The sequence below is a fragment of the Podarcis erhardii genome (genome assembly GCF_964252035.2).
Source record: "Podarcis erhardii genome assembly, chromosome: 6".
NCBI lineage: Eukaryota > Metazoa > Chordata > Lepidosauria > Squamata > Lacertidae > Podarcis > Podarcis erhardii.
In genome coordinates, this window is record NC_138510.1 from 16,156,678 (window position 1) to 16,170,991 (window position 14,314).

At 44.2% G+C, this 14,314-nt stretch overlaps 1 protein-coding gene across 5 annotated transcripts; it reads left to right on the forward strand.

Moving 5' to 3' along the window:
* The first annotated feature begins 196 nt into the window (after positions 1–196).
* AURKA (aurora kinase A) lies at positions 197–12,862 on the forward strand. 5 transcript variants are annotated; one of them, XM_081867936.1, is made up of 9 exons: positions 197–291; positions 1,988–2,047; positions 3,547–3,811; positions 6,099–6,177; positions 7,916–8,107; positions 9,021–9,159; positions 10,505–10,653; positions 11,499–11,673; positions 12,237–12,862. In XM_081867936.1, exons 2-9 carry the CDS (start codon positions 1,994–1,996, stop codon positions 12,426–12,428), a joined length of 1,245 nt encoding a protein of 414 aa, XP_081724062.1. In that variant the 5' UTR covers positions 197–291; positions 1,988–1,993; the 3' UTR covers positions 12,429–12,862. The 5 variants fall into 5 exon arrangements, with proteins under 5 accessions (XP_081724062.1, XP_081724063.1, XP_081724060.1 ...); XM_081867937.1 differs by lacking the exon at positions 12,237–12,862 and adding an exon at positions 11,900–12,210 and having other exon boundaries at positions 234–410; XM_081867934.1 differs by having other exon boundaries at positions 237–419.
* The last annotated feature ends 1,452 nt before the right edge of the window (positions 12,863–14,314 follow it).

Genomic DNA, 14,314 nt, shown 5'->3' on the forward strand with positions numbered 1-14,314 from the left:
CTTCCTCTGCACATGGGCAAATGATCGCAAGCCGCGAGGACAGCGGCTCTCCCTCAACGGCGACAGTTAGAAGCCCGCGAATGGGCGGAGGGGTGGTTGCGGAGACCAACGAATCAGCGAGCGGTAGCTTCGTCGACAACAGGGTGAGCTCCGCCAATAGGAGCGCGGCGGCGGTTTAAAGAGCGTTGCTGAGTGGGCGGGCGAAGGTTTGAATTCAAATAGCTCCGGAGGCTGTTGGAGGAACGCGGAGGGTAGGCGGCCGAGGCCTCTGGAGTGCGCAGGAATCGTGAGGTATTCGGCCTGCCTGCGTCTGGTTTCGGGGTGTCGTTAAGGAAAGTGGTTACGACCTTAAGCTGTGGCACTCGTGAGTAAAGGCGGAAGGCGCATCCCGGAGGGCCGTAGCGCTTCTGGTAAAAATTGTGAGCTCATAAATGGCTTGAATGGCTCTGGGGTGGGATAGGTGCCCAGCACGAAGGAAACTTCTAGAAAGCCCCGTTTTTTTCTGCGTAGAATGAGAGGGAGTGTCGCATAGTGGTTAGGCTGTCTGATCCCAATTGAGGAGGCCTCAGTGGTTGGTTGCATGCACCATATACACGGAAAGCACATCATGTCCCCTTCCCCAAGATTCCTGGGAACTGGTTTGTTAAGGGCGCTGGGAATTGTAGCTCTGGGAGATGTAAACTGCAGCTCCCAGGTTTTTTGGGGGGTGGGGTACAATGTACTTAAAAACTGTAGTTTGAAGCAGTCCTTTTTTCCCTAGAAAGAGGTGCCGGTACTGCATACCCATGAGTACCCCTTTTAAAAAAGCACTGGTTTGGAAGGTACCCCAAGGATCAACTGTTATCTTCAATTTTTATTTGTTACACATTGCAAGGTTGAGTTTCATCAGAACAAAGAAACAAGGTTGTGTGGCATGGGTTGTGAGGCAGTTTTGAAGAGTTAAAGACTAAAGGGGTTTATAAAATGTATGGGGATAACACTATGTAAAGAGGCCCAAGAACTGCCATGACGCTGAAGGTTTTCCAAGTGTTTGAGCACATTTTTCAACTTGCCCTACTCCTAGGAAGAAACAAAGCTGCACGTCACTCTCAAGATACATGCATATATAGTCCTAGTAGGCAGAGATCCTTCCAGTTGTGGGGATAACCCCGTTTTATTTTCTATTTATAGTTTATTAGTGTTTGCATTATAGTCATACCTCATGTTATGTTTCTTCAGGTTGTGTCCCGCGGCGACCTGGAAGTACCAGAAAGGGTTACTTCCGGTTTTCGCCGCATGCGCAGACACGCAAAATGACATGCGCAGAAGCAGCGAATCACAACCCGCACATGCGCAGACATGCCATGGCGGGTTGCGCTCTTTTCATGTTGCGAATGGGCCTCCGGAACGGATTCCGTTCGCAACCAGAGGTACCACTGTATTTCAGTAAAAAAAGTTATTTTTTTCCTTTCTCACATCCATAAAACACAACCCCATCATTTCTGCTGGATAAGCAGAAACAAACCAGCTACATTTTGACTCATTTACCTACTTGGGCTTCACCCTCTGGGACAACCTGCATATTGTAATAGCCAATAATCCACCTCTGTGGAAAGCATTAAGTATTTCATCCAAATCAAGTTTATCAATATACCATAGCTTGTTTGCTCCTTCAGATCTTAAAACAGAAAAGCCTTCTGGGCAGTGATAAAATCTTCAGGCATTTCCAAATATTGGGTAGTATGAGTTGCACCAGGGAATTCTAGTGTGTCCTTATTTGCTTCTATTAAGCTGCCTAAATATTATCAAGAAGTGGGATTAGTGGGATTAATGTTTTAGGGGCCTCACTGCTTTGACAGGCATAGACAGGCATATTTGATATTTTATCAAATATGTCAAGCTCACTGGTTTTAGAATCATTGGCGCCTAGATTATAGAAGTGAGAGCTTTAAATAACTTGGATTTCATGTTTTACACAAGTTGAATAACTGAATTTCATTTTCTCCAGGCAATAATGGACAAAGCTTGTAAAGAGAATCTGAATGCTAATTCAGCTCATAATGGCAAGGTAAAGTGATCTTCAGATACCGAGCATTGTAAATCTCGGCTTCGTTAATCAGAGCTACAGTTCTTACTGGATTATTTCTGTATGTGAACAAAACTGATATTTGATAGTGCTGGAGTGAATAATTAACATGTGAAGTAATGTTCCCCATCTATTTAAGGCCAAGTCTAGATGAATTCTTGCATAAATGCAGTTTTCTGTTACAGTGGTGCCTCGCAAGACGAAATTAATTCGTTCCGCAAGTCTCTTCGTCTTGCGAGTTTTTCGTCTTGCGATGCACGGTTTTCCATAGGAATGCATTGAAAATCAATTAATGCGTTCCTATGGAAACCGCCTTCCCCCGACCTCTTCTGGCGGGCGGCATTTTAAAATCGCCCGGGACAGCGGAGGACTTCTCCGCTGTCCGGGCGATTTAAAAGCCCCTGGGAAGGCAAGCAGGGGGGACAAAGACTTTTGCCCCCCCGCCTGCCTTCAGAAGAGGTCCAGGACAGGCTTCGCGGACCTCTCCGCAAGCAGCGGGAGCGCTCCTTGCGGAGAGTTGCCAGCGCGCCCAGGCTTCGCGGCCCCGGCGCCCGGCTTCGGGACATCGTTCCGATGCCAGGCGGCGGGGGGAGGCTTTCTCGCCCCGCCGCCCGGCATCGGGACGATGCCCCGAAGCCGGGCGGCGGGGGGAGGCGTTCCTGCCCCGCCGCCCGGCATCGGGACGATGCCCCGAAGCCGGGCGGCGGGGGGAGGCTTTCCCGCCCCGAAGCCGGGCGGCGGGGGGAGGCGTTCCCGCCCCGCCGCTCGGCTTCGGGACATCGTTCCAATGCCGGGCGGCGGGGGGAGACTTTCCCGCCCCGCCGCCCGGCTTCGGGACATCGTTCTGATGCCGGGCGGCGGGGGGAGACTTTCCCGCCCCGCCGCTCGGCTTCGGGACATCGTTCCGATGCCGGGCGGCGGGGGGAGGCGTTCCCGCCTCGCTGCCCGGCATCGGGGCATCCTTCCGAAGCCCGGCGGCGGGAGGAGGTGTCCCCGCCCCGCCGCCAGGCTTCGGAGGAGGTCCGAGGACAGCGGGGAAGACGAGCTGCGCTTCCCCACTGTCCCGGAGATTTCCCTATGGGCTGTCGTCTTGCGAAGCAAGCCCATAGGGAAATTCGTCTTGCGAAGCACCTCCAAAACGGAAAACCCTTTCGTCTAGCGGGTTTTCCGTCTTGCGAGGCGTTCGTCTTGCGGGGCACCACTGTATGTCCAAACTTGGGACTCTGCTATGAAATGTTTTAAATGTGTGGTAAAGTGCAATATACAAATGTGACACTAGATGGCGAGAGTGAGCTATGCCAAATTCAATGTATTTTTCAAAACTTTTTTTAAAAAAAGCATTTTCACAGCGTTTTTATGTGTTTAGATTCCACCTTGGGAAGCTATGGTTTTTTCTCATTGGTCAGTTCAGACAAACTAGGATGTGAGATCTCTTAGCTTGCTATCAGTGATATTTACTGTTGTTGTTTTTTTAAAATCAGGCAGCTATTGTGGATGGTGCAAGACGGGTTCCTGTGACCCAGAACCCGACACCTGGAATTGAAGTCCAACAGCAGCGTGTTCTGACTCCTTTAAATGTTGCTCAGCGGGTGCCTATTCAGCCTCAGGCACAGAAACCTACTGTTGCCAGTGCAAAACGTCCCAAACAGTTAACTCAGCATCAACCAACGCTTCTTGTTCAACCAACATCTAGGAGTCTAGGTCCAAGTAAAGCCACTGAAACGTCTCGGCAGCCCTCTGTTTCTGGTAAATAGTGCTGTTCAAATGTGTCCACCTCTGTAACAAATGTGTTGGTTGCTATTCTGTATAAAGTTCATACTAAAATGGTTATAAAGTGAAGAAGTTGCTTGGTGGCTTAGGGCCTTAGAAATTCATAAGAGAAACCAAATTACTGCAAGAAAAAAAAGTTGCATAATGACCTGAGTAGCAACTTGGGCTTGGATGCTAACAAGGTATCTGAACAGAAGGGTTCCTTCTGTTCATGGATGACACTGAGATGCTGATTAATGTTTGTTACCTGCCTTTCACCTTAAGGTCCCAAGGTGGGTTACATTTAAAGATAATATAATGCAATAAAACAGTCCCACCCCAAAATGATATGCCATATATACATAACAAACGAGATGGTACTTCAACTGTCAAAGGTCAAAAAGGGGTAAGCCTTCAGTGTGCACCTAAAGCTGTAAAGAGATATTGCCTGATGCACCTCTATAGACCATCAGCTTCCTGCATTTCCAAAGGCAATGGCACCATATAAGATGAGCTTCTTTTGCAAATTGTCATGTCCTAATTGGCACATAGATGCTCTTGAAGGTATTTGGAACCCAAACCATGTAAAGCATTAATATCAAGGCAAGTACCTTGAATTAGGCTCAGAAAATTAGGTCTCTTTGATAGGAAACAAGAATTCAATTGTAATATATACAGGCAACTCCTGTTTTGTGTACATGCAGGCCGTTTTCAAATCTGGAAGAGGGGGTGATGGGGGTGGGGTAGGCTTATGTGCCCTCTGCCGACATGCACTATGATCCAGAAGATAACCGCTGTCCAAAACAAGGGTTGCCTATATTACACTATGTTTGCACTGGGGCCTTATTCTCAGTTCCTAGAATGTTCCTAGAATGTGGATGTGGATGTCTCATACAAAACAACTCTTTCACTTGTATTATTGATCCAGGGAAGGCCAATTCATGGCATGATCCTTAACATTTCAGAGCAGATTTTCAAGGGACCCAAATGGCTCCAGAGAGAAGCAAGACATTTTGGAATGTCTCCTTGTGTGCAATAGCTGGAGTGTAATGCAAATAGGAACCTGCTCTTGGGGCAGGGCTGTCTTTAGCATATGCACCGCCGGGGTGCAAAGATCTGCCCAGTGCCCCCAAATTTAGTTTAGTCCCCAAACTGACCCGTCCCTTAGGGGAAAGAAGGGAGAGAGATGCGTGCATCGCAGCCACAGGAGGTGCCTCCAGATGGTTCATTTCTTCCATGCCTCAGCTCTGCCTCTGGTGAAGACCCTTCTTCCTCTGTCCCAGAATAATCACTATATTTAACGTGCTGGAAATAAACTAACCTCTTCTCTCCCCCCCACACCCCACCTTAAATCCCGGGAAGCCAGACGGCGTTGTCTCGCCACCCACCTTTGCTGCTGGCACCCTCATCGCTCTGGTTAAACTCGAAGAGGAAATTGAAATCGAACTTGGGCTCTTCCTTGTCCAGGCTGATCATGGGTTGGGAGGGAGACGCAGATCAAGCGAGCAGTTTCCCCACAGGAAACGGGAGGTGGTGGGCACTCTTGACTCCTTCCCTTGGAAGTTCTTAAGCAGAGCAAACTTGGATGGCTTGAGCTGAGATTCCTCGTCAATGGCACCTTTGACACAACTAATCTCACACCACCTGCCTGCCGCTGGTGCAAGATCAGTCATGTCAAAGGTGCCACTAACCTTGCTGCCACATAGCAGCTCAATACAATACATAACATAATCTTAGGCAGCTTCAGCGGTGGGCACCTGGCACCCCCCAGAATTTGGTGCCCGGGTGCCTTGCACTCCTAGGTAAAGACGGCCCTGTCTTGGGGTACTTCCCAGTAGAAGCTTAGGCTCCAATTCATTGAGATGGTAGCATGGAGTGTTACTTAGTCAATGGTGTAAATGACCTAGATACACTCTGCAGAAAGCATCTGCAGTCATTTGTATTGCAGGTGGGAGGACTTGGAAACAGATTGTGAGCTTGCCAAAGGCCACTAACTGGTCTTGAGCTAGGAGCTTTTGAGTGAGCTTCCCTAGCTTCCAGGGGGCGGGGAGGGTACATATGTGGCAAGTAAGTGGAGGATTGCTACCCAAGCTGCATATATTCAGAATATTGATTGGTCTGCATGGTTTTCAGGTGAAGATAAATAGTTTTTTATTTTGTGTGCTGGATATAAAGCACGAAGTTTACCTTCTGAGAGGGACATTTTAAAACACAAATTTCTAGAGAGCAGTGTCGCTTCATAAAGTCTGAGCTTATTAAGAGTTTTGAACTTTTATACATGCAGGAAAAAAAGCTGAACCAGGTGTATCAAATCAGAAGAAAGAGGCAAAAGGGGTGTCAAATTCAAACAGTGAGACCAAAAAGTAAGTTGTATGTTTCATGTACTTCCATACATTATTTTTTTTTTAGGAAGATGAAATACAAATCTGTTGTTATTCATGATTACTTCTTTTTGCAGCTTTTGGCAAATGTCTTATCACATAGTAAAAGATTAAAAAATATTATTCTAAATTGGTTTCTAAGCTTGCTTCCTTTTCCCAGTTACTGATGGTCTCTCAGATAATTAAAATGGGATGCTTTGAGCAAATGTACAACATTTTAGTAAAATATCCTTAAAGAAGAATTAAAAGCTGGATATATTTTCATATAACCTCTAATCGCTTCAGCTTATTGGTCTTCATCGAAGTTTATGTTGTGTTTGAAGTGCATTCTGAAATGCACAGTTGTACTCAAATCTGGATTGCATCCAGTGCCAGCATGAGCACAAGATTTCATTGGCAAGTAGAATCCCTCCTCTCTGCTGTGGCCTTCTGCCCCGCTGCCCTAAAGCCTCTTCTGGGGGTTGAGGGGGGATGCTTGTGAAAGGTCAGGAACATGAGGAGTGAGGAATTGGGCATGGGAGGAGCTTCTCACACAAGCTGCCCTATCTGACACCCCAGGACTTTCTTGAGGATCCCCTAATCCCCATATTCCTTTCAGGGTGCAGAGTATTTCCCTTGTGCAAGCATCTTTTCTATGGCTTTGGATACAGCTCTATGGAGTTGAATGCAGGAATACAGGGATTTATAGGCCTATTAGACTAACCTCTGTTCGTTAAACTGGTAAGAAAGTATAGGCAGAGTGCAGATAAATCATTGAAGACGGAGGCGTGATTAATCCACACTTCAGTTGTTGAGAAAAGTCCTGTCTCAGAAACCTTGGAATTCTGAAACAACATTAACCAATGTGCTAATTTGAACTGAGTAAAGAAGACTGAGTAAAGAAGGGGAAATGCATGCTGACTAACCCTGCATTCTTGCAAAACACAGATGGTGATTTCAAACAGCCTCAACTGTAAGATGTCAAAGATGAAAACTGCAGGAAGACGGAAGTGTGATTTGTGAATTGTATTACCACCACTTGACTTTAAATCTTAACCAGTCCACTTAAATTGCAGTTTTGTCTTTCATGCACAGGCAGAGACGCAAGAGTGATTTATATTGCATATTTTAAATCTTGAAACTGAGTGTTTGAAATGGTGTTTGGCACAATAATGGCCTAGATGCTCTTGTCCCAGTTTGCTTACTGCACTGGAGAAATGTACAGTAAGATGGCTAAATTACATATAATAAGGAAGCATTAAGTACTGCACCTTATGCCCTGAAGGACAGAAAATAAACCTACCTACGCTGAATAATCATAGAATTGTGGGGTTGGAAGGGATCCTGAGGATCATCTAGTCTAATCCCCTGCAATGCAGAAATTGCAGCTGTCCCATATGGGTATCTTACCTGAAATCTTGACGTCAGCACCACACTCAGAACCTGGTAAGATTTGAGGAACTTGGTCATGGAGCCTAGCTTGATGAAAATGTCAGCTGGGTATAGTGGCACAGATAAAGCCACACTGATGTGAATGAAGTTGGTTTTTTTAAAAAAAGTGACTTGAGTTGGGGATACATGGACAAAGACTCATACAACTTTGAATGCTGTAAAAAGTGCCTTGTAATTGCCAGCAAGTTTACTATTTTGGGACAGGATCATATGCATGAAAGTAACTTCTCACTTCAGAGAGGCAGCTGTATTACCTTGCAGCAACCTAAATAATAGCTTTGTTTTGTAGAAAACAGTGGTCTCTTGATGACTTTGAAATTGGTCGTCCTCTGGGAAAAGGAAAATTTGGAAATGTATATCTGGCTCGTGAAAAGGAGAGCAAATTTATCTTGGCGCTGAAGGTCTTATTTAAAACACAGCTGGAAAAAGCAGGTGTTGAACATCAACTGCGGCGAGAAGTAGAAATACAGTCTCATCTTCGGTAACATTGATTTTAAATGGCCGTTTTGAATGGGTTTCTATGTTTGCTATCTTAAGCAGATTTTTATTTTTAGAAGCATTCCACATTTGTGTTTGTGTGTTTACACACACACACACACACACACACACACACACACAATGCTATATCATAAAAATCAATCCAGCTTACAAGAATATATAATAAAAGCAAGTAGAAATTTAGAGGCAATCAACTTATGAAAAGATGTTTTCTTAATTGCATGCATATGCCTGGCAGCACAGAAAAGTTTTAAGCAGGTGTTAAAAGGTTGAAACAGGTGCCTGCTGAATCTCTATTGGCAGAATTCTCCATAGGACTAGGCTAATGACACTAAAGGGTCTATTTCATGCTGATGTCAAATGAACTTTATCCTACTTGGGGAATGACCATTGACATTCCTGTCGTTGCTCCCAGTGATCAAACTCTGATTTAGGCACCCCCATAGGTATCCTGAATATAAGTTCTTCAGGTTTGTGTAAATAAAAGGACATTGAGCCAAGCTCAGCAGATAGGCACCCAGTGGAGATGTTTTATAAAATGCTGTCACGTTTTATTTGCAGCGTGCCCCCATTAGCAATCTGGCTGCCACATTCTATGTGCAGCCCCACATAGAGTACACTGCAGTAATCCAGCATCAAAGTTACTAACACTTGGGCAACACTGGTCAGACTATGCTCATCCAAGAATGGCCATAGCTGGCAAACCAGACAAAGCTGGTAAAGCACACTCCTAGCCACAGCTGCTCTATCTAACTTGGTGGTGGTTACAGAATTTCTCAAATGATACTTTCATTTATTTAGCAAATTGTAGGAGATTGAGGGAGACATGGAGAATTATGTGCACGTCATTTACAAATGAAGCCATCATTATTAAATATGCATATACTTACTTGTAGGCATCCAAATATTCTCCGACTTTATGGCTACTTCCATGATGCAACAAGAGTCTACCTAATCCTGGAACATGCACCACGTGGAGAAGTGTACAAAGAACTCCAAAGGCTTACTAAATTTGATGAGGAACGGACTGCTAATGTATGTTGATCTTGTGAGGATATTTTTTTTTCAGAACTGTGTATGTGACCACATTTGAAGCTAAAACTGCACTTTTAGGACCAAACTCTTCCTTAGAGAAGGACATGAAAGAGTAGATTCTTCTTTCACTGACTTGATCCAGGGTTATACTAAACAGCTTTGTTTCGCTGGTCCAAAAGTGGGAAACAATATCAGTATAAATGGTAGAGTAAGGTATGTTTCCTCAGTTTTGTGGAGTTGAGAAGTTCATAGCTTTTCCAGAAAAAAGGTAAAGGACCCCTGACGACTCAGGTTGCGGCGCTCATTCACTTTACAGGCCGAGGGAGCCGGCTTTTGTCTGCAGACAGTTTTTCTGGGTCATGTGGCCAGCATGACTAAGCCGCTTCTGGTGCAACGGAACACTGAAACCAGAGCAGCACACAGAAACACCATTTACCTTCCCACCGGAGCAGTACCTATTTATCTACTTGCACTTTTGGGCTAGGTTGGCTTTTCCAGTAAAGAATATCCCAAAATAGGATGGGAGGAATTTCACTGGAATAAATAGGACATTTATATGTGTCAGTCTTTGGCAAGGCTACATGGCGGGTTGAATGATACAGGACAGTGCTTGGCATGCATGCAGATGAAGCCTATGGAGTTGCTGGAGCAAGATTGGGTGGGGCAGGAGTGTCTATTATTGTATTGGCCTGAATATAAGCGTCACTCCCCCCCCCCCCAAAAAAAATTCTGACTGTGAAAAGTTAGGGCGGCTTATATTCACAACCTTACAGTATGTAGCCAGGAGTGCAGGGCAAACAGCACCAGGGGTGCGGCAAAGTGGCACCCGCCCTGTGCGTAGTTCCCCATCCTCTTCCCCCAAGGCTGGGGAAGGGAGAGAGCAAGGAAGGGGAAAGGCCTTCGGCAACGCAGCTGCCCCCCCCCCCCAGCATGCAGCCAGGAGCAGTGAGGAATAGAGTGGCTTATATTCAGGTATTTCTCTCTCCCCCCCCCCCCAATTTTAAAGGTGCGGCTTATATTTGGGTGCAGCTTATATTTTGGCCAATACGGTATTAAAAGTAGCTTCTTATGAGGAAGAAGCTATGTTGAGGGCTATACTAATCCAGCTTGGTGTCTAATGTTTTGAGTTCTTTATACTTGGCTGTGGGAAAGAGAGTCTTGAATTAGGTGTGTCTAAAGGTTTTTGTCCCGTATTAAGGACTTGTTTGCATCAGTGATGCAGCATGTTATTGATACACTGAGAAACATTTTCTACCATTTTACCCATGCATTTTAGGCATCTGCATAGCTTGAACAATGCTTAAGATTGAACTCCTTATATCTGTAATCTTCATTTGTTCTACAGTATATCACTGAACTGGCAGATGCGTTATCATATTGCCACTCGAAAAGAGTAATTCATAGAGACATAAAGCCTGAAAACCTGCTGCTGGGATCGAATGGAGAGCTAAAGATTGCTGACTTTGGATGGTCTGTGCATGCTCCATCCTCTAGGTAAGGGAATCATAGAACTGTAGAGTTGGAAGGGATCAGAGGATAATCTGGACCTACCCACTACAATGCAGGAATCTTTCGCCCAATGTGGGGCTCAAATCCACAATCCTGAGATTAATCTGAGTCTCATGCTTTACTGACCTGCGTTTCTGAGAGCTGAAGAAGCTTGGTACTATGGAGACAGACAACAGAATCAGAACTTGGCTAAGTGGAAATTGTTTTGTTTCTGTAGTCAGTAAGCTTTGTGAAAATAACTTAGCATTAGTCTCCGATTATAAGAATTGAGTTTAGGGAAACTGCTGTTAGTTGAGAATGTTACTTAGATTACAAGGGTATCAAGCAAGTGTTGATTAGATTACAAGGGTATCAAGCATCCCTAGAAGGGATGCTCTTGTTCAGGTTGACCATCAGCCATGCCTTCCTCCAGTATACTATATACAGTGGTGCCCTGCAAGACGAATGCCTCGCAAGACGAAAAACTCGCTAGACGAAAGAGTTTTCCTTTTTTTGAGGTGCTTCGCAAGACGAATTTCCCTATGGGCTTGCTTCGCAAGACGAAACGTCTTGCGAGTTTGTTTCCTTTTTCTTAAAGCCGCTAAGCCGTTAATAGCCGCTAAGCCGCTAATAGCCGTGCTTCACAAGACGAAAAAACCGCAAGACGAAGAGACTCGTGGAACGGATTAATTTTGTCTTGCGAGGCACCACTGTACTACTATTCATGGACAAAGTGCTTTAGAAAGTGTTAAATCATGAATGCAGATCTAGATGAGTGTGTGGGGAAATATCTTAATAGTTGTGTGTGGCAACCTACAGTTGTTAGTCTGTGCATCATTTTTGTTTTCTAGGAGGTCGACTCTGTGTGGTACCCTTGACTACTTACCACCTGAAATGATTGAAGGGAGAACACATGATGAAAAAGTTGATCTGTGGAGTCTTGGTGTCTTGTGTTACGAATTCCTAGTAGGAAAGCCTCCTTTTGAGGCAGACACATACCAGGAAACATACAGAGCCATTTCAAAGGTAAGTTGAATTATAATGCTGCTTGATTTAGAATCTGAGCATTTCATGCTATAGGAATGAACTCTTAACTAGCTGTTATGGAACTTGTACTTTCCAGGTTTGGGGCCTAATATCATTGACTTTAGTTCAGGAGTTTTCAAGTAAAGAACTAGAATTTCTGATTTTTAAATGTGTTGTCTTAGTATCTTTCTGTATTCTGGTAAATGCAGGTGGTCCTTCCCAACAGGTTCAGTTGCAAGATTTGAGGTGCAATCCTCTGGGACACTTACCTGCTCAATTTGTGTTTCCCATTTGCAGTCCACTGTGGAAAAGCAGCCTAGGACAGACAGACTTGAACAATTTCTCTGAGCTAGTTCAAAAATAGAAGTATGGGATAACACTAGTTAAATAGAACCCAGTGACGCAGAAAGGGACTGCTAAGCAAAAAGGCAAGAGAAAAACCATGATTACTAATGTATTGGGTGGGGGGGGGGAGTCTAATGGTTATACTTAATAGTTCATGCACCTTGAATGCATGCTTTCATAGAAACATGTCTAATGATGACTATTTCTTTGGTTTAAAGGTAGAGTACAAATTTCCTCCATTTGTAACAGAGGGTGCTCAGAATCTGATTTCAAAGCTGCTGAAGCATAATCCATTCCACAGGCTGCCACTGGAGGAGGTGCTCAAACATCCATGGATTATTGCAAGCTCTACAAAAACTCCCAAGTATAAAGTTGCTGAAACTACCACCGCTAAGAATATCCAGTCATAGCATGTAGTTCCCAGGAACAAAGTAGTTCCGATGAGATCTGTGGTAATCCAGCCAATATAGGCTGGTTGGACTCAAAAGGCAGAGCTTATTGCATTGTAAGCTCTGATCATGAACCTTACAAATCAGGTCATAAAGCAGTTTGTCAATATCTAACTTACTTGAAGTCCTCTTTGCACATGCCACTCTGAGGCATAGCTGGTTGAGGATCGTCTCATGTTCATGGCTGGCATTTCCTTTTTGGCCCCTTTTTGATAGCATCATGAAACTGAGCCATGGATTATTGTGCAATATGAAGCAGTTTATGAAGCAGCATGTCCTCACAAGATAACATTCAAAACACATGTGCAATGAATGGAATCCACCTTTGAGTGTAACTGTATTGTTTAGTTGTTCTTTTTCCTTTAAGTTTTAAATAAAGATTTTTATAACAAGACTTCTTTATGCTACCAAAATGGTCGGTTTAGTGGTCATTCTAAGCACCCACACATTCTGATTGGTGTACCAAATCTGCCAATAATACAACTATGCTTACTGGCTAGCAAAGATCCATTACAAAATGCAATCTGACACTGATTCGGCATACCTTACTTGAAGTTGCCTTTGATACTTAAATCTGTTCTGGATTTTTTACATCTGCCTATGCCAGGGTAGGGAACCTTTCTGGCCTAACAGACCAGATCCTTATTGGTTCCCAGCCCCATGGACTGATCCACCTGTCAATCACCTGGCATTCTCCACTAGGAACTCGCTTGTAAGTCAACCCAGTTGTATCTCTACGTATCCCACATCTGACATCACATGAGGTGTGGGGCAGATGGGCATTTGGGGAAACTGCCTCATGCCAAATTGGGAATAGTGTTGGGCCTGCAAGGTGGATTTTCCCCATTCCTGACTTAACAGTAACTTGAAGAATGTACTGCTTAAATGTCCAGGTGGAATAAATATACTAGTCGAACTAGTCTTGGAAATCAAGACAGAACTAGTGTTCTTGATTATTAAAACCATATTAGAGGGGGAAGGGAAAGACTTCTGTAAAGCTACAGGGTTAAGCATCTTAAGTGGTGCAAATAATAAAACTTACTGTTGGGATTATTTGAATATGGTTTCATATCTTAAATTTACAGTGGTACCTCGGGTTACAGACGCTTTGGGTTACAAACTCTGCTACCAGGAAGTGGTTGCTCCAGGTTAAGAACTTTGCCCCAGGATAAAAACAGAAATTGTGCGCCAGTGGGAGGCCCGATTAGCAAAAGCAGACCTCAGGTTAAGAATGGACCTGGAATGAATTAAGTTCTTAACCCAAAGTACCACTGTAATTGGAAGTGATTTAGATTTATTTCTGCAAGGACTTAAATTTGGGGATGAACATGTTAACTGATTTTTAGCCTAAATTTTAAAATATTAAAGAGGCAGATGCATTGCAGAAATGAAGGCATTTGATTTTTTTTTGTCATTAGCAACAAGTTTCATATCTCACTGAGGCATTCCTACAATGCTGTGTGCAAGGATGTGAGGCTATTATAAAAGGTATGAGTTGAAACATTTGTGGGTCCTGTGTCTGGTTTGTTTCATATGGGCCTGGAAAACAACAAATGAATATGGCAATTCTTGGTTGATTTCTGTAGTGTTTGGGTCCACTAGAATGGCCTGCCAACAAATCTGACTTTTCAGTGCCTCAACTGCTGTAGATTAGCAGCATATCCAGGACAGACAAAAGCAGTTCCTCATGGAACAGAAAACTAATGGATTTTGCTACCATAAAATGTGATGGCTGTTAAAAGGGTGACAAATTGATGGAGGATAAATTTACCATTGACTATTACTAGTGATTGCAATATAGAATATTAGACTTGGTCAAGTGGGAGAACACCTGAGAAAGAGAAGTT